This window comes from Eptatretus burgeri, chromosome 6 (assembly GCF_056783735.1).
Source record: "Eptatretus burgeri isolate ZD-2024b chromosome 6, Ebu_testis_v1, whole genome shotgun sequence".
Classification (NCBI taxonomy): Eukaryota; Metazoa; Chordata; class Myxini; order Myxiniformes; family Myxinidae; genus Eptatretus; species Eptatretus burgeri.
In genome coordinates this window covers 87020388-87041648 of record NC_140966.1, presented here as the reverse complement: position 1 = coordinate 87041648, position 21261 = coordinate 87020388, and the positions used below count along the sequence as shown (strand labels likewise).

The following is a 21261-nucleotide window of genomic DNA, read 5'->3' as shown; positions in this document are numbered from 1 at the left end:
TTCGGGTACGCTAAACATTACCTCGATGTGTTTCAACTTATGAGTAACTTACAAGTAACGTGTGTCAACGATCGCGTGACGTGCCTACAACTTATGGCCAGCGTTATGCGGAACATGTGAGTCATACGCTGGCATTAGTCTTAAAATTTCAAGCATGGAAAATTTGAGGACAACCGAAAAGTACAATGTTTAAAGCCAGCGTACAACGACGTATGGCAGTGTTTTTCAGCGTGCTCTCAATGTTATCAAAACTTACCCATAACGTATTCGACGTGTACCAGCATTTTACACAAATTTTCCAAAAATCGGCATAAGCTGGTGAAAACGTCAAGGTGTGACTGGGCCTTTACCTGTTACTCTTCATTAGTCCGGCACATCGGCTTGGAGGAATTTTGGCCCATTCCTCCACACAGAACTACTTTAACTCGGAGATATTTGTAGACTTTCCAGCATGAACTGCTCGCTTCAGGTTCTGCCACAACATTTCAATTGGGTAAAGGTCTGGACTTTGACTTGGCCATTTCAAGCAGCAAAGCAGCCGCAAACCATGATACTCCCATCACCATGCTTCATGGTTGGGATGAGGTTTTTTTGTTGGAATGCAATGCTTGGTTTTTGACAAACAAAACGTTTCTCATTTAAGCCAAAAAGTTCCACTTTCAACTCATCCATCCACAGAATATTCTTGCAATTGCCTTCTGGATCCTCCAGGTGGTCATTGGCAAGCTTGAGATGGGCGGCAGTGTTCTTCTTGGAGAGCAGCGGTTTCCTTCTTGCTCTCCTCCCGTGCACACCTTTCTTGTTCAGTGTTTTCCTGATGGTCGAGGCATGAACACTGAAAGCCAATGCAAGAGAGGCCTGAAGATCCTTCGATATTGCCTGGGGTTCATTGTGACCTTCTGGATTCTTGTCGGCCTTGCTCTTGGAGTGATTTCCTTGGACAACCACCCTTGGAAAGAGTAACATTGGTGTTGAATTTTCACCATTTGTACAATGTATACCTGACAGTGGATTAGTGGAGCCCAACATCTTTAGAAATGCTTTTGTAACCCGTTCCAGACCGATGAGCAGACAACTCTTTTTCTGAGGTCCTCAGAAATCTATTTTGATCAGGGCATGATATGATTCCACAAACTTGTGTGGTGAAGACCAGACTCTCTGATGGTGATGAATAAAGTTTGTTTTTCACATTGGGCAGGGCCACCCAAACTCACCACTGATTGTCATCCAATTGATTGAAACACATGACTGTAATTACCCCCTCAATTGAACCGATTAATCCAGATGTTGACACTTTTTCCGACAGAGAAATTGAATGTTGAATCATTTTGCTCAACAAATAAATGAAAAAGTGGATTTTTTTTTCTTTGTTATTTGTTTAATCAGGTCCTCTATCGATTATTTGAACTTAGATGAAGATCTGATCACATTTTATCAATTTTTTCTTTCTTTTCAGAAATGGGTTATCAGCCCAGAGCCCAACCCTCCTTTATCATCTCGGGCTTGGGACGCAGCAACGGTGGACTCTGACAGTCTATTGTACCAATAATACAATCACCCTTTGGTTACAATTGGATGTTATTGCTTGTACGTTTCAATACTATACTCCATAATTTGTAATTTAATGTTGCAAACTATCTTATCATGTTGGATCAACAGGTGCATACAAATTTTTTCATGGAGAAGAATGTGTGCAGAGATGAAAGCTATACTTTACCAAGGATAGCTTGAAGTCTCGGAAGGTCGGTCGGTGAATCAGTGTAACACACGATGGAAGGCAGGACAGCAACGTGCAACTTGCACTGACACAGGCAAACAAGCATCCACTTCATTTACCATCCGTGCATGGCATGTGGATCGAGAAGATTGGTGCACATGCATGCAAGTGAAAATGAAAACATACAATAGAGACGTTTTGGATTGAACACGTAAATGAAACAGCCCCCATGTAACACTGACATAATCAACGTTGGTTGCATCAGTAGGGAACAAACGATGGCCAACCAGGTACCAACTAAAGTAGATTCCTGAATTGGTGGAAATCTCGCACACCAGTTAAAAGTCGAGAACATTTCAGAAGGCATATTGATAATGAGCTGGGATGCTTAAAAAAGCCTGATAAGCCAATGGTGAATGTCAGATCTACATAAGAACACCGAGCATCGATTTGCTGGGTGTCGCACTCTCACACAAACAAGAAATTTGAGTAATGGCTTTGTGAGTGATCGGATTTGACAGTCGGAGACAAATTTGCTGTTGGTGACTGTGTGTGGAATTTTGCCACATTATATACTGCATATTTTAGAGTTATGCTTACTGTATATTTGAGTCATTTTAAATAAAATATTTCAAAACTTCTGTTAAAGCCTTTTAGAGAGCTCTGCATTTTCACCAGCATTTAGTGCCCATCTCGATGGACCATGAGGGCATTGAGAGTCAAATGCAAAATTTGGACTAGCACCACGTGATCTGTTGAGACATAAACTGGGCTAAGCAACTTCATACAAATTCTCAGAAAAAATGGGTTGTAAAGTTTCGGTTTCCATTTAGAATACCATTCAACTCCTGTTTAACAAAGATTGGTGTCAGGTTCAAACATCTTGTTGAAGTACCAATGACCACCATTGAAGGTATAATCATAACAGATCAATTTCATTCATGTCACTCAATGTGGCCCTGAATGAAACTCAATAAGGCATCGATTCGCTTTGTAAGACAGACAGATAACCCAATTCCAGGAGACCGTTAATGAAGGAGCTCAGTTTTTGTGAACATTCCAGTGGTGACAGGGCAATTCTCTTTAGACTAGCTCAGTTCTGTTGATTAGGATCCAATTATCTTTAGACTAGCTCAGTTCTGTTGGTTAGGATCCAATTACCCTTAGACTTGGGAGTCCTGTTCAGATGTCGAAGTTTCTTCTCCTCTGAACAGTTGCTCCAACTATGTAAAGGATCGATTCGTCCTTGTATAGAGTACTGCTCTCACATGTGGGGAGATTCCAGCTCCACATACTTCCCGGACAGAATGGAATACAAAATTATTCGACTTGCCAACTCTACCAATGTGACCTCAAAACTTGACCCGCTCGAATTACGCCGCATAGTAGGCCCTCTTTCTCTTTTCTACAGATTACTTTGGTTTCTGATTGCAAGAACTTGCTGCTTGTGTACCTCCACCATAAGCGAGACCAAGGAATCCTCGACAAGCCACTACATCACATGATTATTGTGTGGCCATTGGCAACTCAAGGGTGGGCAGTTACGATGTTTGTTTCTTCCCCTCCACTGCCAAACTATGGAGCTCTTTTCCTTATCACTTCTTCCCAAACACTTATGATAGGCCATGAGCCAGACCCGGTAATTTTTGGCCACCGGTACCATCCAAGGGGAATAATGCTCATCATAATTTTTGGTAGGGTACAGATCTCTACAGTCAGAAACTATGTGGTTGCATTGCATTGGTGGTAGCCTTTTGTGTGTTATTAGCAGTTTAGTAACCCCATCCCAAAATAAACTTTTCTGAAACTGGCGTAAGACAGAAGAAGACATCTATATATTACTAAAACTCTCATTTTGTATGTATGTATTGTGGGCCGGGGGTCGGTGGCGAGAAAGACCGCTCAGTGGGGAAGTTTATGCCGTCTCTCACCAGACTCCCCGGAATGGTAGGCCGTCGCTCGGATAACTCCGTGAGCTGACGGGTCGATTAACTGACCGTGGTCACCAATAATTCAACCACGTAGCGACGGTCTATTTGTCCACAAGCAATTTACCTAATTAACTACGCGATTTAAACTACCGGGGAAGCCACACCCTCGAAACGCCTGGTCGAACCGGATTTACTCTACCAGCAGCAGTAAATTTACACGACCGACCACCGCTTTGCCACCTACCTTTCCGGCTCATTGCAGTCGAGCGGGGCCTGCCCAGGACATCCCGGCTATGTTAAACAGGTTACCGGGGATGAAACCCCGTCTGAACTCAGGCCCGGACCATGCTGGACCAAATAAAGAAAGGACGAAAACGAACTGGGAACATTTCTAATAAATTTATTTACAGTAAATAAAACACAATAGAAGCGAGACTTAAAGCGAATATACAAGCAAGGAATATTTACAATGATGCAAATAAAAGCACTTAAACAATTCCTACTTAACAGACGGGCCCAACACACTCAGGCGCACACACAAAAGAAAAGAAACAGGATTTTATTGTTCCCCTCGCAGTAGGGTGGTCCAAAAACAGCAGAAAAAAAAAATTCAGATGTTATCGCCACAAGCCTTAAATTATTCCACTATGATTCAATAACGTGCATAAAAAATTTTAAGTTGATCGGAGGTGATTTAGAGGTCGCTCCATATGACGACTTTTAGTTTCATGAGTTGGTTAGATTAGGGTATGGTCAGGTACGATTACGGGTACTTCTGGATGTCCGAGGTGGAAATGGAGTGCATTTTCGAACTCTATGGGGTCGATTTACTCTAAGAAATGACTGCACCGGCATTGAATTCACTACCATTTCGAAAATATAACCTAAAACAAGATTTATCATTACTGGAGTTGAGTAACTAATCCGACTCATTTCGATATGTTCTAATCTATAATTAATTTGTTGTCCGTCGAAACATTTCTTAGAGTAAATCGACCCCACTGAGTTCGAAAATGCACTCCATTTTCACCTCGGAAGTTCAGAAGTGTACGGATTCGTATCTCACCATACCCTAATTTTTCAAACAATGGAATTACAAACTATTAGAATATTTCGTCTCATTTACCAAATACCACTATCATCTCCGCCTCTATTGCTGTCTCCACTCCCGCCTGAACTTATATTTTGCCGGCCCAACATCCAGTGTTTTAGATTCCATGATTCACGAAAAATATGTTAGTTATTTATTTAGTTATTATTATATTAAATTAGGGTATGGTGAGATGCGAATCCGTACACTTCTGAACTTCCAAGGTGAAAATGGACTGCATTTTCAAACTCAGTGGGGTCGATTTACTCTATGAAATGTTTCGACGGACAACAAATTAATTATAGATTAGAACGTATCGAAATGAGTAGGATTAGTTACTTAACTCCAGTAATGATAAATCTTGTTTTAGGTCATATTTACGAAATGGTAGTGAATTCAATGTCGGTGCAGTCATTTCTTAGAGTAAATCGACCCCATCGAGTTCGAAAATGCACTCCATTTCCACCTCGGACATCGAGATGTACCCGTAATCGTACCTGACCATACCCTAATTTATTCAAGTCATGAGACTAAAAAAGTCGTCACATGGAGCAACCTCTGGATCACCTCCGATCAAGCTAAAAAATTTATGCGAGTTATTGGATCATATTAGAATAATTTTAAGCTTGTGGAGCAACATTCTATTTTTTTCGACTTTTTTGGACCACCCTACCTCGCAGCCGTTTGAAGTGAGGAGAGACGAGTTGGAGGTCAGAGGAAAAGAGTACCTGCCATCGCAGGGAAGCATGCTCGGAAATGCGGCACCTGGTGGCTAATGGTCGTCGGGGCACGGTCCGGGAACTCGTGCCAGGCTCGTGGTTCGGGACGGCATCCGCGTGGCGAATCGTCGGGGCACTCGAACTCTGATCCGTCCACGTGCCAACAAAACCGACTTCTCCGTGCAGCCACCGACAAAGCGCAAAACAACAACCATGGCTCCTTTCGTCCACTCCACTCCTGTCCACAGAACTCTTGTCCACCGAACTCTTTGCGCCAACGCCAACGACGACACACGACCTTCCATCCACACCACTCCCGTTTTTTCCCACTCTTCTGACAAAATGGCTGATGTAATAACCTAACTAAAGACGTCACAACGCACGTTTTCGAGTCCCCCACTAGACAAAAAGGAAAGGGACCCATCCCACACGTACTTACCGGCATAACTAACTTTGGGACCTGAATGTTGAGTGTGCATGGTTTCCAGATTCGTAACAGTATGTATGTATGTATATATGTATGTTCCCAAAATACAGCCAAAACAGTACAGGATAGCACAAGAATTTTAGGGCCACCTGACTCACCTTTCTCCTGCGGTGTGCAGTATCAAGTTTCGTTGAAATCAGGAAACGAAAAAAAATTTAAAAAATCAATTCCCAATTCAGTCAAGTACTCTTCAGGAGAATTTGATCAATGCAAACAACCTCAGCGGTATAATTCGCTGGAGCTATCTTTATTTTTTCTTGAAAAAAAATTTTTTTTTCATCAACCGCTGTCACAACGGGAACCCAACGGGTTCATGGGTCGTCTAGTTCTATTTAAAACTAATGGTTCTCTCTTAATGTAAGCTATATCTTCTTGAAAATTGTTAGGCACGTAGCCCATATTATTTCCTTTTCAAAACAGATGTTAAAACTAGCTGAGCATGTAGTGTTTCCAATTATAGGCTCTGACAGTCCAGTACTGATACATTGCAGAACATATGATTTTGTTTTCATAAAAAATGGAACGGAAGTTTTTTGCCCTTACCCTAATTAATGGATACCATGTTTAAATACGAGCACCTGAGGCGGTTCTTGATTTATTGGCCTGCAATTGTAAAAGGAAGTGTTCACTACCAAAATGTGTGTGTTTGTCAAATGGACTGAAATGCACTGATATGTACAGACTGCCAGAAGACTGAGAACCAGGCATCCATCTTTGAGTCAGACGATGGGGAAAGTTTAAATGAGAATATTGAAGAACTGGATAATGATCATGATTATTAAATTTATCTTGAACATTTTATATCACTGACAATCATTGCATATGATCAGAGATGTCTTAGAAAATACAAAGGACCTGTCTTTGGTTCATAAGACAATATGTTTATCAGAAACACATTGGGCCTAGGTAATGGCCTTTTTAGTGTGGAATACCACATTTGTGTTTCTATTCTGTAATGTTATGCCCCACAACAGAAGATTGTGTTTCATTTTCACCTTTGACTCATTCATCAGATTGCACATGATTAACCATCTTGCTACTGTCTAATTGGTTTATATTGTGTAATACAGGTGTTTGATACCTTCATATGTGCATTATTGAGTATCTAAATCCCTGAAATTCTGTATTTTTTTTAGAAATTACAGGGAAAAAACTTTAATCTTGATCATGAACATGCTATCATTTACCTTTGTTTGATTCTTGGAAAGTATCCTTCAATAACACCAATGAAAAATCATGACATTGACCAAACTACATAAATCCGTCCAAATTAGGCATTTTTTTTTTCATTTTGGGGGTGGGGTAACATTGTCTGCTATACTGATCTTAATATACAACATACAAAAAAAGAAATTTATATTTTTGGATTTCTTAATAAATTTGCTAAACAGCCATGTAATTATATTGTTCCAGAACTTTTATTTACTCTCCACAGTAAATGATGGACAAATACTTTTCCAAAGGCGGTATGATTTATCACACAGGAAATAGACTGATATATGTGTCACCAATGACATACCTTTCAACCTCGGCATGTTGAGAAGCAAATTATCCGAGCAAAAGATGAGCCAAATTTCAATGTTAATGTTTGACTGATAAGAAAAAATGTGGTAAAGTTGAAGTAGGATGTTGTACCTTGTACTGGCCATTTTGCACAAAAGCTTATTTAAGGGTAGGCATATAAACAGGGTGATAACACACAAATAGCTACCACCAATGCAATGCTATCACATTCTAACTCTCGGGTTGTATATCTTGCCAAAAATCACGATGAGAATTATTCCCCCCTGATGGTACCGACCAACTCTACTGGCTCACGGACTATGGCCTTCCCCTTTTCAAAAAGCAGATTTTTTACTTTCTCAAAAACTCTTTGTCTATTGTCCCTTTTCTTACTTTTCCATTCATCCAGTAATTTGGCCTCGATGAGCACTATTCAGTCCGTGCCTGTGGCCTTCAGCATATTTTTTTTAAAAAGGAAACAAAGAACTAACTCATTTCTGTTGGTTAGGATCCAATTACTCTTAGACTAGCAAAGTTCTGTTGATTAGGATCCAATTACTCTTAGACTAGCAAAGTTCTGTTGATTAGGATCCAATTACTCTTAGACGAGCTCAGTTCTGTTGGTTAGGATGCAATTACCCTTACATTATATCAGTTCTGTTGGTTAGGATCCAATTATCCTTAGACTAGCTCAGTCTCCACATCTTACATTCCAAGTCCCTAATACTACTGAATTCAACTGGATTCCAACCACAACCCTGAGAGGCCAGTCACGTCTTCAGAGCCCACTACCCTACCTACAAATTCAATAAACGATTGAAAGTTCAAATTTCATGAACAATTTGAATTTAGAGTTCAAAATATCCCCTGAGCAAATTTCACATATCTGGCTACATGTAGTGTACAGAAAACAGGACCTTGCACTCTCTGAACCCAGGCCCGATGATGACAAAACTTGGTAGATGAGTTGGGTAGGTGACGAGAACAAGCCCATTTGATTTTGGTTCAGGTCCGGCCTATCAGTAGGATACAAAACAAACTGTTCAGCCCAACTGAGGTATGCGCTCTTCATAGTGCCGTTCTAGTTATACACTGAAGGCATACAAATATTTCCACTCGAAAGGGACTGGTGTGTCCAGAGTTGGAGAATATGTTGAAAAGCAAGTATTTCTGTAATGCAAATACAGTACAAGTTTTATACCCAAGTAGTTTTATCATGTAAATTCCAGCTTCGTATAAACAAAAGTCCATTTTCAATTTGAAGCACCCTTGTAAGGATTAAAACTCTCAAATAGGAATCAAATTTAAATCCTTTTCGATGGGAATCAGAGACATGAATGATGGGAAAATATAGTACCACACTCGGTTTGGTTTGAGCATCTGCTCTGAGTCATGGATGTGGGCAGCTCAAATTCGACCCTCGCCAAGTCATACCTTACTGATGCTCAGTGTTTAGTTAATTTTTTATTAATCGAGCACGGACAATCTGTGATCAAGAAAACATATCTTGGAATTAGGATGGAGGAGAACATATGGACAATATTAAAATAATGGATCATGGATACAGCATGGACAAAACCATCTCTTGGCAGTGGAAAGGGAGGGGGGGAGGAAGAGATTTCCCCGCTGACTGCGGAGAGAAAAGTGATGTCACAAGATGGCATCATTGGCACCCAGAGTGCACCAGCAAATTACATCGCTTCTCCCAAGCTCAGTGGCTGCCCAGGCAAAAATAACATGCCTTTCCTGTAGTAATTCTCTACAGACTACTGTAGTATATGAGAGTAAATCTCTCATATTCTACAGTTCTAACTCGCATTTTTGCCTGGGTGTGTGTTAAGTCTGGTGTTGTCTCGTGTTTTTGTCTCCTCTGCTACAGCTCCTCTGCAAGCCTTACACAATGTTAAGACTTTGTCAAAGTCAAATCAAGAGTCGTTTTCAGTGCAACATAAAAGTTCATTGCTGAAAATGAATTCAGGAGTTATTGAAGATGAGAAAGGTGGGCAAACCTGAGCCACAGTTGCATATGTAGAGGGATGATGGTGCGGATTTTGACAAGAACAGACAAGGTACACCAGACATTGGCAACTTTGTCCTGAAAAGAAAAAAAAATGAAAGGAAGTCATCATGGTAAGTTAATTTTTGTAAATATTTTTTTGCTTTTATCGTGAATCAAATCATTCCACAAGTTCTGTTCGGTTCTGTCGCTTTATATTTATATTCTGCAATGAATGCAGTTCACAGTGGAACTTGTACCTATGAAGGACAAAGACATTAAAAACATCAATGTAGGACAGTGGATTTGAGTCTGTGCTCTCTGGCCATTGGAACGGAACTCAAACTACGAAGGCTATCAATGCTCAAATGCCCTCGTAATTAACATAGTTTCCTAGTGACTGATCAAATTTGAGGTATAAAGAAAGCACACAACAGCATAAAACCAGCACCATTCCTCCAAACAATATCTTCACAATTTCCAAAGTAAATTTACAGTTCAAAAGAATGAGAAATGCAGACGAGGGAGGGAACAGTAGGAATAGAGGATGCAGGTGACCCCTATCTGACCTCGTACAACCCTCTATCAAAAGGGAAGAGCCGGTAAAGCACGGCCAGGGCATCCTGCGAAGTATGCAGAAATGGCAGCCAACACAGCACAAAGGTCAGCGTCACAGTTAAAGCCAACATCATGAACAAGAGGAATCTGCAAAACAGCAGCAGTAGAGAGTAGATTAAAGTTTGATATCATGATGCAAGATCATTAATCAAGGGGTTTTTGGGGGGGTTTGCCAAAATGGAAGAACTAGAGACCACAGAAAAAAAAAAAGATTGAGAATGCAAATGAGAAAGAAAAATATTATTAAAGATTTTAAAAAGCAAACATCACCCTTTGCATTTCCCAAGCTGCAGACATCTCCCGAAGAGGATGCAGAAGAATGGAAGAGCGTGATAAAGTTCCATTTGCTTGTAGTTGAGGGAAAGTGAAAAGAAAATGGCACCAAGGAGGTTGTTCTTGCTTTTCACTGCAAGCACTGCCCATGCAGCCAGCCCCAGGCTCACCGCATTGTACGTGCAGTGGTGTCAAGGGAAAATCGTGACAACATGCCGACTCATCTGAGACAGCACTCAGGAATGAACTATATAACCGACGGGATAATTCATCAAGGTCGTTCTTGAATCCTTCAGCAAATTATTTCACTCATCATATTGAGGTAACAAACGCCTTGCAGGCCTAACACCTAATACATAAGACAAGTATCAATTTGGGGTCCTGTGGATGGATGGACCTTGATAGGGGAGGTAACGAATACAGTCTATACCACTGGCACACCTCACTTTACCCCTGCCTCTCGGGGTTGCTTACACAAGATCAGGAATATAAATGTCTGGGACATGACCTCCACCATGACATCCATTTGAATGACAAAATGAGATCATGAGTATTTCTTGGGATGAAGTTCATGCTCGGAAATCGGAAATGTCCACGATGACGGATATAATCGTACCATGGTACGATTGTGATTATGCAAAGGCGACTACCTTTACAAAACTATCCGGTTATTTCATTAATGGGATCTCATAAGATTCCTATCAATTATCATTAGATCTCATGAGAGATTCAAAAAAGACTTTTATAAGGGTACATGCAATCTACTGGAGATCATCAAGGCCATAGACTGCGACAAGGCCAAAATAGAATGAGTAAGCAGAAAGGCCTAATGGGCCGAGACACACACAAAAAAGTATTCAATGGGAAATTGTCATTTCCTTTATATCCTATAAAGTTTGTTTGACTTTTCATTTTAGCTCCCACTTTAACATACAATATACCTACTATATATATATATATATATATATATATATATATATATATATATATAATATATATATATATATATATATATATATATATATATATATATATATATATATATATATATATATATATATATATATATAACCATTTCCAATTGGCTTCCGATCTGTGTGGATATTGGAAATGTCCATAGTCGATGAGGATGAGACCCGGATAAAGAAGGACACAAAGCAGGTTAAAGATCTGTGGGACAAGTAAGGGACACAATCACCTTCAATAATTATTGTTTTATACGATGATGAACACATCACAAAATGCGAATGTAACGTGGGAAAAATATGTTGCTGTCGAATACAGCACATAACTACAACGACACTCGGTGGAGTCCACACCTCCACCAGGCTGAACAGTTTACATTTTGTATCCCACCGAGAGGCTGGATCTGGATCCGTAGCTGAATCTAAATCAAATCGACTTGTTCTTGTCACCGACCCAACTTTTCCACCAAGTTTTGTCATAATTTGTCTTTCTTTTTTTTTGCCACAACTATTTGAAACGTCAAAAAATATATCATTTTTGATCCTATTTCTCAATGGTGAAGAACCACTTAAAAAATTACATTATCCGGATTGAGATATTCATCAAAATCTAAATCAATTCATCCTTGTCACACACCCAAGCAGTCCACCAAGTTTCGAAGTTTCATCCAAATCCGTCCAGATACTTTTTGAGATAGCCTGTTCACAGGTGTAGAGGTGAGGACATAACCTCTGTCCACCTTTGGTGGTGGAGGTAATAAATGTAAAGCTCACATTATCTGAAACATTCGGTGCTTCAAAAAAAAAAATAATAAAAACACATCCACACAGGGAAAGGAGATTGTAATTTTTCAGTGTGTGAGTGCATACACATCTACAGTAAGTCCTCTACTTACATTGTTTTGCGAGAATGGCCGGAACATCGTGGAAGAAGGCTAATGTTGCCATCCTAAAAACTGGTAAGCAGCAGACTTGCCCTGAAACTATCGCCCTATAGCCTTACTATCAGTGACGGGAAATCTGATGGAGAGGGCCCCACTCTCCCATTTAACCACCACCCTGGAGGCCTTCCGACCTGATGAGCAGGGGGACTTTGAGCCCAGCTGCAGTACCTGTAATCAGGTTCTTGCCCTCTCCACCATCATCAAGGCTGGCTTCCAGAGAAAACAAAAGATGGCAAACACCTTGGTGGACTGTCATCGGTCTATGACACAGTCTGGGCTCCTTCTCAAAGTCTCAAAAGTCTTCCGCTGTCAGAAGACAATCAGACTGCTGTCAGTATTCTTTGGGGGCAGAAAGATCCGCTTTAGCTTCAACAGCAAAATCAACCATGTTAGAACACTAAGCGATGGCCTCCCTCTGGGATCTGTTCTACCCACACCCTATTTAACCTTTATGTTAGCGACCTGCCAACGCCGACCTCCTCCAAACTCTCCTCTGTTGATAACATCACACTCGTAGTGAAGGGACTCAATCTAAAATCTGTCAGGAACCAACTCATCTGAGATCTGGGCATACTGGAGGAGTATTTACACAAATGGAAGCTCTGCCACTTATGGGCTTTTGCAGCGCATCATGGCCTATGCACATGTGCTGACTTATTAATGATGCAAAGCACTTTCTTTGTGCTGTTGTTTCACAAATCCTCCACCTGGCCTCACCTTTTAAACAGAGAGTCTGATGCAACGCAACCTTACTCAAAACTTCCCTTTGATCCACAAGCACCACCTCCTCAGTGCACATATTGTTACAAATTTGGAAGCCTTTTGCACACAGACAGTCAGCAGTCCCATCATTCAGTTATGTCGTTAAGTATATGTGGATAGTTAGACTCCATCCCTTATGTCTAATGGGAATTTCATGTGTGCGCTGCGAGTTTCTTTCTAGTTCGTTTTCTACATCAATCCCCCTCCACTCCTCCAGCGCCATTACGCACGTGTTCGAGGCCACGGTCATAGGCGGGGTGAGTTCAGCGCAGAGCCGACCCCATCCCAGCGGGATGAAATGTTCGCCTCGCCCAATCGGGGGTGAGTCACCTCAGAGCCGACCCCATCCCAGCCAGATGGAATGTTCGCCTCGTCCAATGAGGGGAGGACAACAATCGCCCGACGCCTGCAGACCAATCCGGAGGAGAGTTACCTCAGAGCAGATCCCTCCACCCGTCCAGGGGAGGGATAAGAAGGGTGGCGAGCTGTCTCAGTGAGTCGGTCTTTTTTGGGGTTCCTTGGTGGTCGGTGGTCGTGTTGGTGCTCATGGCGGAGGTGGTTCATGGTGCTCGTGTCGTCGATAGTCGTTCGTGGCTAGCCGGGTCATTCGTGGGATCCTGGCTGCGCTCGTTGGATTCTGGGTCGTGGGTTCGAGTCCCACCATGGTGGGTTGTGTTGGAGCGCTCGAGCTGGGAATCCCCGTTCCCTTCCACAGACTCCGAGCTCCACAAGTGCGGGTCGGTGAAACCGCACGAGGGGCCAGGTACCCAGCAAGACTCTGACCCTCAGCTCGCCTTCCCTCCCGAGCTGAAGGGCCGAATAAAGACCCACGAGGTCCATTTCTTTTTGGGTGTGTGTGTGTGTCTGTCTGTGGCCAGTCTGATAAGTAGAAATCGTTTAAGTGATTGCCATTGTACATTTGCCTGCATTTTTTATTCGTGATTAAGTCTGCTCTGTGTCTCCCTTCCCAATTATTGTAAATAAATAACTGTTAAATGTTCCAGTTCGTTGTCTGTATTTCTTTCATTGGCCCAGTATGGTTCAGGCTTGAGAATTAGTGAGGCCGCTTGTGCCGTAAATTGTCATTTGGATCGGCATGGCTTTGGTAATTCCCGCTCGATTACGCCGGATCCGAGTCGGTAACAGCGACTCGGTTCGGACAAAGCTGGCCGAGGGTGTGGCTTCCCCGGTAGCGAGACCGCACGGCTAATTAGGTAAATTGGAATCAGACAAAGACCCAAACCGCGCGGTCTAAATATTGGCGACCACGGTCCTTTAAACGACCCGTCGACTCTGGAGTTATCCGGGGTGATGACCTTCAATTCCGGGTGTTCGGTGGGAGACGGCCCTACTGCTCCATCTAGCGGTCGTTCCAAGCCACCGACCCCTGGCCCACAACAATATTACATACAACTTACTTCTAGACATTTCACTAAATCAGGGGTCATACTACGCTACGAGATCACATGGTCAATGCTACTTTTACCATAATCTAGCTATGGATCCCTCCACCTCCCCCACTACCCAATCCACATAACACGTGCCAACGCTGATAAAATAAGAGAATGTGCTCAAAAGTGACCCCATTATTAAAATGCTGCTGGAATAACAAAAAGCAGAGATAAGGTGATGGATAATATGGAGCTACTGTTAAGTGTTTGGACTGAAGATCAAAGTCGACAGAACATTCTTGTGGATATAATGATGATACAGGAAAAAAACAAAATCACTTTTTCAGGACTTAAATAATGAGTGAGGGTTTAACTGCAGGAAACCTTTTCGGCAAGCCGTGGTTTGTTTCAACGGGTTTACACATCGTTGCAAACTGTATAACATAAAAGTGACTGGTGAGGCTGCCAGTGTGGACTATGAGGTGGCGAAACAACACCCACAACATCTCAAATGTGTCATAGAAGAAGGTGACTACTCTCCTCAGCAAGTTTTCAATATTTTTTTTCTGCAAATAATGACCAGAAGATGTCCTCAAGAAGATATCCTAAATTTTTATCGTCAAGCCAATGGTAAAACATGGGCTGGCAGGATGGCCGAGAGAAGCGCACACTTTCCTCAAAGCCGTCTATCCTGGGTTTGAATCCAGTCCCAGCTATAAACTGTCACCCCGGTGTTTCACAGGCAGGGTGATTCATCATTGTGTGCGCTATCCCTCAGATGGACGTGAAACTGGCGTTCCGTCTGCCAATATTAGTTGGCGGACGTTGAAGGATCCGACAGTGTCCTTCACGAAGAGTATGCGAGTTATCGCCGGCACCCGAAACAAATTCCAAATTCATGCCCGAACTACTTTGTCAAATGTCAGACCTGGCCAGCCGATTCATGGAAGACTTTGGCTCGGCTTCCCCCGGCCAACCCCATAAGAACGTAGCAATACTTGTGCTTGTTAAAGAAGAAGGCGGCAATGGTAAAATAGGGTTTGTTTTACATTGTTTCGCTGAACGTGTTTTCCAGCAACGCATCCCCAACGTAAATAAAAGACTTAAAGAACTGTCGGACCCCGATATTCACAATTCCACCATTCGCGGACCCTACGTATTCGTGGTTCATAAAATGTGACCTGCTTCTACATTTGCGGCCCTGTGCTTCACGTAGTCGTTTTTCTGACCTGCTTCCACATTCGCGGCCCTGTGCCTCACATATTCATGGTTTTTCACGGGATTTTTGATTTTTTCCGAATGAATCACAAACCGCCGGGAACCTATCTCAATTTTTCCCATTCAAAGAATGCCACGACACTTGTGGATTCGACATTTGCAGCATTTCTCAAAAACGTATCCCTGGCAAATGTCGGGGTCCGACTATTTAATCGGGATCCTTCATTCTCAGATGTACTGGAACGATATACCCAAGCAAGGCTCCGTGTTGTTAAATTATGCTGTCTTGTTACATAAGTATACTCATGTGCTTGTTTGAGCTTTCTGGATATTTTATGTTGAAATAAAATTTTTAAATCCAAATTCTTTGACGTTTTCCAAATGACCAAATGTGCTCTTTTGTGTGTTCATCACTTTCATTTTATAGCCATCTGAATTTCAACCTAAAACACACACCACTGCAGCTTCATTATACTTAACTGTCAGAGTACCCTCCCTGCAGGCGATCTTGTTCCAAGCATGCAACATGTTATTCTGACACACACCTTTATTTGGATACGCAACTGATAACTGGCACAACTGATAAGCAACTGACAGCTATGTGTAGGCACAAAAAACCCAGGCTACATGCATGGAGCAAAAACATACCTACTGCTTATAATTCAAAACACCTCATTGCACAGGAAAATGTGGGGACAGGAATGCAGGACTGTAAATCATGAAGATTTGTAATACCCTCCCCCACCTGGAGGAGGTGCTACACCATACACATTTACATAGAGAATTCCCCTCCGCCTCCCTTTCCTCCTCACCCCCTCAAGACCACCAGCAAAGATAAAAACACCCCTACACACTAATTGGGGTCATGCTGATCCTATGTAGCAAGTCTGGATGTAATCAGACCCTTAACTGTTGAAGTAGCGTGACAAACAAACAAACAAACAAACACACAAACACCGGTCCATGAATTACAGTGAGGATAACCAATTCACCTGTTTCTTCGGTTTTTCAGATGGTACGCCAGAAATCAACCACACCATGGCAGGCATGTACACCAAAACATCTGCCACAAACACTGGCACGTGTACACACAGCAACTCACAATTTACCTTCATTTTAAATTAGCATTGCCACAATTCATTAAAAAAAAACATTTCTTTAAAACTTCATGCCAACACAACATCACAGTTATTTATAGCAGAATGAAGAACGAGTCTTGATCATGAAGGCCTAGTGCCGATCTGTGTCAGCCAACAGGTAGAACAATGGATGAAATCAAAAGAACATTGATCTAAATACGCCAACCATCGTGGGAAACAAGGAGAAGCTGGCCGATGTTTCGCAGCAAGACTGAGAAATCCCTCCTTAAGTTATCAGACAGCAACCTCGAAGTGAAAGTAGGTAAGCCACACATTCAAAGAATCAGATACAAACAATAGCATTACCCCCGTGTGGGGGTGACGGTCATCTCTATAATGTTTTTTACTATCCTAATCGATGAACCGTTGCCAGATATCTCCTAAAATGACAGACTAGATAGGTTTCGAAAATGGCGACTTTCACAACTTTCATGACCTCGTGACCTTGACCCTGACCTCGAATCCAGGAAAAAAATATGTCGTTGGGTATCACTCATCGACCTCTACCCACATACCAAATTCCATCAAGATCAGAAGTAAAAAGTTTTCTTTGTACCGGGAGGTGTTTTTGATCATCTTCCAGGTTACGTGGCGGCCAAACGGGACGGAAATTCAAAAATCTGTCCGGTTAGATACAAGATAATATTTTTTTACTATCATAATCAATAAACAGTTGCCGAATATCTTGTAGAATGGCAGACTAGATAGGTTTTGAAAATGGCGATTTTTATAACTTACGTGACCTCGTCCCTGACCTTGAACCCGGACAAAAGTTAGATCATTGTGCAACTCATCGACCTCCACCCACATACTAAGTTTCATTAAGATCGGAAAGAAAAATTGTTGACGGACGGATGGACATTTGGTCTGGCTTTATTAGGTCATCTCTACCGAGATGACCTAAAAAGGAAACTTTGAGTCGAACATCGTTCAGCTGAACTCAACTCCAATATTTGCATTTAGACCCATTAAAAGCTCAGTTCCCTAAAAAAAAAAAACTTGAATATCACAAACATCTTAATCAGATTATGCCCGATTTGTTTTGCAATCACCGTTTATACCCTTTTCGTTTTAATTTTGAACAAACTATTCATTAATCTGAATGTCGAACAAACTACTTTGTCTGATCATCGATTTCTGTGAAATTTCACACAAAGTCAAAGGAACATTTCAAAATATCTGATATTTTTTTCCGTGGATTCCCCACCCCACCTCCCTCCTTGAGTGCAAGACGGCGTGTAAAGTGACTGAGTGCTGATGGCCAAGGGTAACATGACATACCACTTAGCCTCATGAACAACTTGTGCATTTCACCCTCAAGACCTCGTGAATTATAAAGGGATATCCAGGAAGGATCCACCAGCTGTGCGCTGTGAAAACACACACACACACACACACACACACACACACACACACACACACACACACACACACACACACACACAAAATATATCTCAAGATGTGGGATGAGCGATGCGACAAAAATATATTATAGAAGAAAGGGAATAAATAATGAGTGAAGGTGGGGAGGTGAAGGAAAGTAAGTGGGAGATGTAAGAGGAGTAAAACTGCAAGAAAGTACTTTGGCTAGATTAAGGGATGGCAGGATAGCCTAAGCCCTTAAGTTATGCACACGTCTCTGAACCGTCGAGCCTGGATTTGAATCTTGACCCAATTACAAACGGTCATCCTGATGTCTCCGAAGCAGTGAGAGGCATCAATGTTTCGGTGATCCCACTGATGGACGTTAAACTGAGCATCCCATCTGCCGGCATCAGTTGGTGGATGCTAAAGATCTCACGGTGTCCTTCGTGAAGAGTAGGTGAGTTAACACTGGCACCCTGAACAAATTCCAAATTCCTGCCGAACCTGCAGGGGGCATTGATTGCATCAGTGACACTCCGGAAAATTATGCAACTCGCAGCCTTGTACTGGAAGAAGAAGAAGAAGAAAAATTACCCCCGTGTGGGGGTGACGGTCATCTCTAAAATGTTTTTTACTATCATAATCGATGAACCGTTGCCAGATATCTCCTAAAATGACAGACGAGATAGGTTTTGAAAATGGCGACTTTCATGACCTCGTGACCTCGAATCCGGGAAAAAATATGGCGTTGGGTATCACTCATCGACCTCTACCCACATACCAAATTTCATCAAGATCGGAAGTAAAAAGTTTTCTTTGTACCGGGAGGTGTTTTTGACCATCTTTCCAGGTTACGTGGCGGCCAAACGGGACGGAAATTCAAAAATCTGTCCAGTTAGATACAAGATAATATTTTTTACTATCATAATCAATAAACAGTTGCTGAATATCTTGTAGAATGGCAGACGAGATAGGTTTTGAAAATGGCAACTTTCATGACCTCGTGACCTCGAATCCGGGAAAAAATATGTCGTTGGGTATCACTCATCGACCTCTACCCACATACCAAATTTCATCAAGATCAGAAGTAAAAAGTTTTCTTTGTACCGGGAGGTGTTTTTGACCATCTTCCAGGTTACGTGGCGGCCAAACGGGACGGAAATTCAAAAATCTTTCCAGTTAGATACAAGATAATATTTTTTACTATCATAATCAATAAACAGTTGCCGAATATCTTGTAGAATGGCAGACGAGATAGGTTTTGAAAATGGCGATTTTTATAACTTACGTGACCTCGTGACCTTGACCCTGACCTTGAACCTGGACAAAAGTTATATCGTTGTGCAACACTCATCGACCTCTACCCACATACTAAGTTTCATCAAGATTGGAAAGAAAAATTGCTGACGGACATTCGATCCGGCTTAATTAGGTCATCTCGGTTGAGATGACCTAAAAAGGAAATTTAAGAATATATTCGTGCCGAGCCGTTAAAAGGTAGAATGCACTCAAAGATGGGAATGCAAATGATAGCGAGTTAAATTACTGTTTTGGAGTGCCGCATGGAAGCTCGAAGCTCTTCAGTAAAGTTTTGAGTAATCCCGGTAATTTATACATGACAAGTACTCGTGGATTGAGGGGCAGTGGGTAGGTTATTGTGTAATATCGGGATAAGAAGGGAAGGCAGGAGAAGAGAGAAAAGGGTTAGAAAGAGAAATACGGTAATTAAAATGAGAATGTAGAGTGGGGGGTTGGGGGGGGGAAGGGAAGGGAGGCTAAAAGTTTCATAATGTCTTCATACATAATATGCACATGGCCTATCGTAGAGAAAGGCACGAAAAATATTGAAGAGAAAATCAAAACCTTTGAGGAAAGCAGAGGAAGGTGGTATTGAGGTGGAAACACAGCAATAGGGAGTAGAGTAGTAAATATTAATAGAGAGGGGGTAAAGGTAACACCGAGACAACGGCTTGGAGAGACTTACACAAGAGCACACAGCAGGCTGTGGTAGGCAGTAAGTGGAGGGTAGTCGAGTCCCCAATAGTGCAAGTCGTTATCTGTGCCGTTCACGTACCTGTCAACACAACAATCTCACAGTTGCATTTATTATATTATTTAAATACCCTTAGTGCCCCAAAGGTGGAAGTCTCAAAACAATACAGATCAAAGTAGCAAAAAATTAGTCAAAGTGGTCAGATGCCAAACTGACCTGATACCTCTTCAATTCTGATGAGCCCCCCCCCGCACAGCCCCCTCTCTCTTCTAGAACCATCTCTTCCATGAATCTTTTTATCCATTTACCCCACTACCTTCCCCTGTCCCCTCCATCAAACACTCCAAACATAAGTAATGTCATCTTACGCATTTGGGTTATGTTAAAGTGTGTCATAAACATTCAGATTTGGGAAAAAAAATTTTATTATTTCATATGCAGTCTGTGGCTGCTGGTTGCCTCATTGCTGGGATCACGGCTGTGCCACTGATGCAGTGCCCCGTTACCAGTAAGCTGGTAGTCATTTTGCTGACCTCGGAAGGATGACAGGCTGAATCAACCCCACCTGGTGTTAATTCAACGGAAACCGGCTCAAACTCGAGACCCCAAGATCTTAAGCCAGCCACCTTATCCGTTAAGCCACCACCAGGTTTATTCGAAAGATAAGTTCCATTGGGGAATTAAATGATCGATGAATACAGAGGGAGTGTTTGAAGAAGTTTGGAAACTTGGTGGAATCTCTCCGACTCAAATGGTGGTTAAAGGGAGGAAGCAAAGACAGAATAAAACTTGTCGATGATAGTCCTTCGGTACCAAGCAGTTGCTGGTAAGTTGATCGTGATCTCCTGCCAGTGTCTCTGAGCTTCGTAGTCCCCAAACATCGGTGGTTTCCCACTGCCTGTCAAAAGCATCGACATCATGTCACTCCTTGGCAGTTTGAGTATGACAAAGGTCACTTGATTTGATTGACATCTATCTATAATTCCAGCAGTGTGTGTGTGTGTGTGTGTGTGTGTGTGTGTGTGTGTGTGTGTGTGTGTGTGTGTGTGTGTGTGTGTGTGTGTGTGTGTGTGTGTGTGTGTGTGTGTGTGTGTCTGCGACCGCTGTTTCTCGACAACCACTGGTCCGATATAATTGAAACTTGCCAGCA

At 42.1% G+C, this 21261-nt stretch overlaps 2 protein-coding genes across 6 annotated transcripts in view; one reads left to right on the top strand and one right to left on the bottom strand.

Moving 5' to 3' along the window:
- Nucleotides 1-10280, top strand: part of RNASEH2A (ribonuclease H2 subunit A) — a 66640-nt gene extending 56360 nt beyond the window's left edge. For 2 of the 3 annotated variants that reach the window (XM_085886080.1, XM_085886076.1), the window contains exon 9: nt 712-7911. In XM_085886080.1, coding sequence (XP_085742206.1) covers nt 712-832 — 121 coding nt within the window. In that variant the 3' untranslated portion in view covers nt 833-7911. Of the gene's footprint in view, nt 1-711; nt 7912-9326 lie in introns of those variants that run through there. The other variant, XM_085886077.1, reaches the window with a different exon arrangement.
- Nucleotides 1-21261, bottom strand: part of ALG6 (ALG6 alpha-1,3-glucosyltransferase) — a 35090-nt gene that overhangs the window by 9839 nt on the left and 3990 nt on the right. For 2 of the 3 annotated variants that reach the window (XM_085886073.1, XM_085886072.1), the window contains exons 2-10: nt 20925-21009; nt 20103-20192; nt 18035-18123; nt 16607-16689; nt 11440-11504; nt 10332-10514; nt 10013-10148; nt 9457-9542; nt 1718-1802 (exon numbers count right to left, since the gene is read on the bottom strand). In XM_085886073.1, the coding sequence (XP_085742199.1) occupies nt 1718-1802; nt 9457-9542; nt 10013-10148; nt 10332-10514; nt 11440-11504; nt 16607-16689; nt 18035-18123; nt 20103-20192; nt 20925-21009 (902 nt within the window). The remainder of the gene's footprint in view (nt 1-1717; nt 1803-9456; nt 9543-10012; nt 10149-10331; nt 10515-11439; nt 11505-16606; nt 16690-18034; nt 18124-20102; nt 20193-20924; nt 21010-21261) is intronic. The other variant, XM_085886074.1, reaches the window with a different exon arrangement.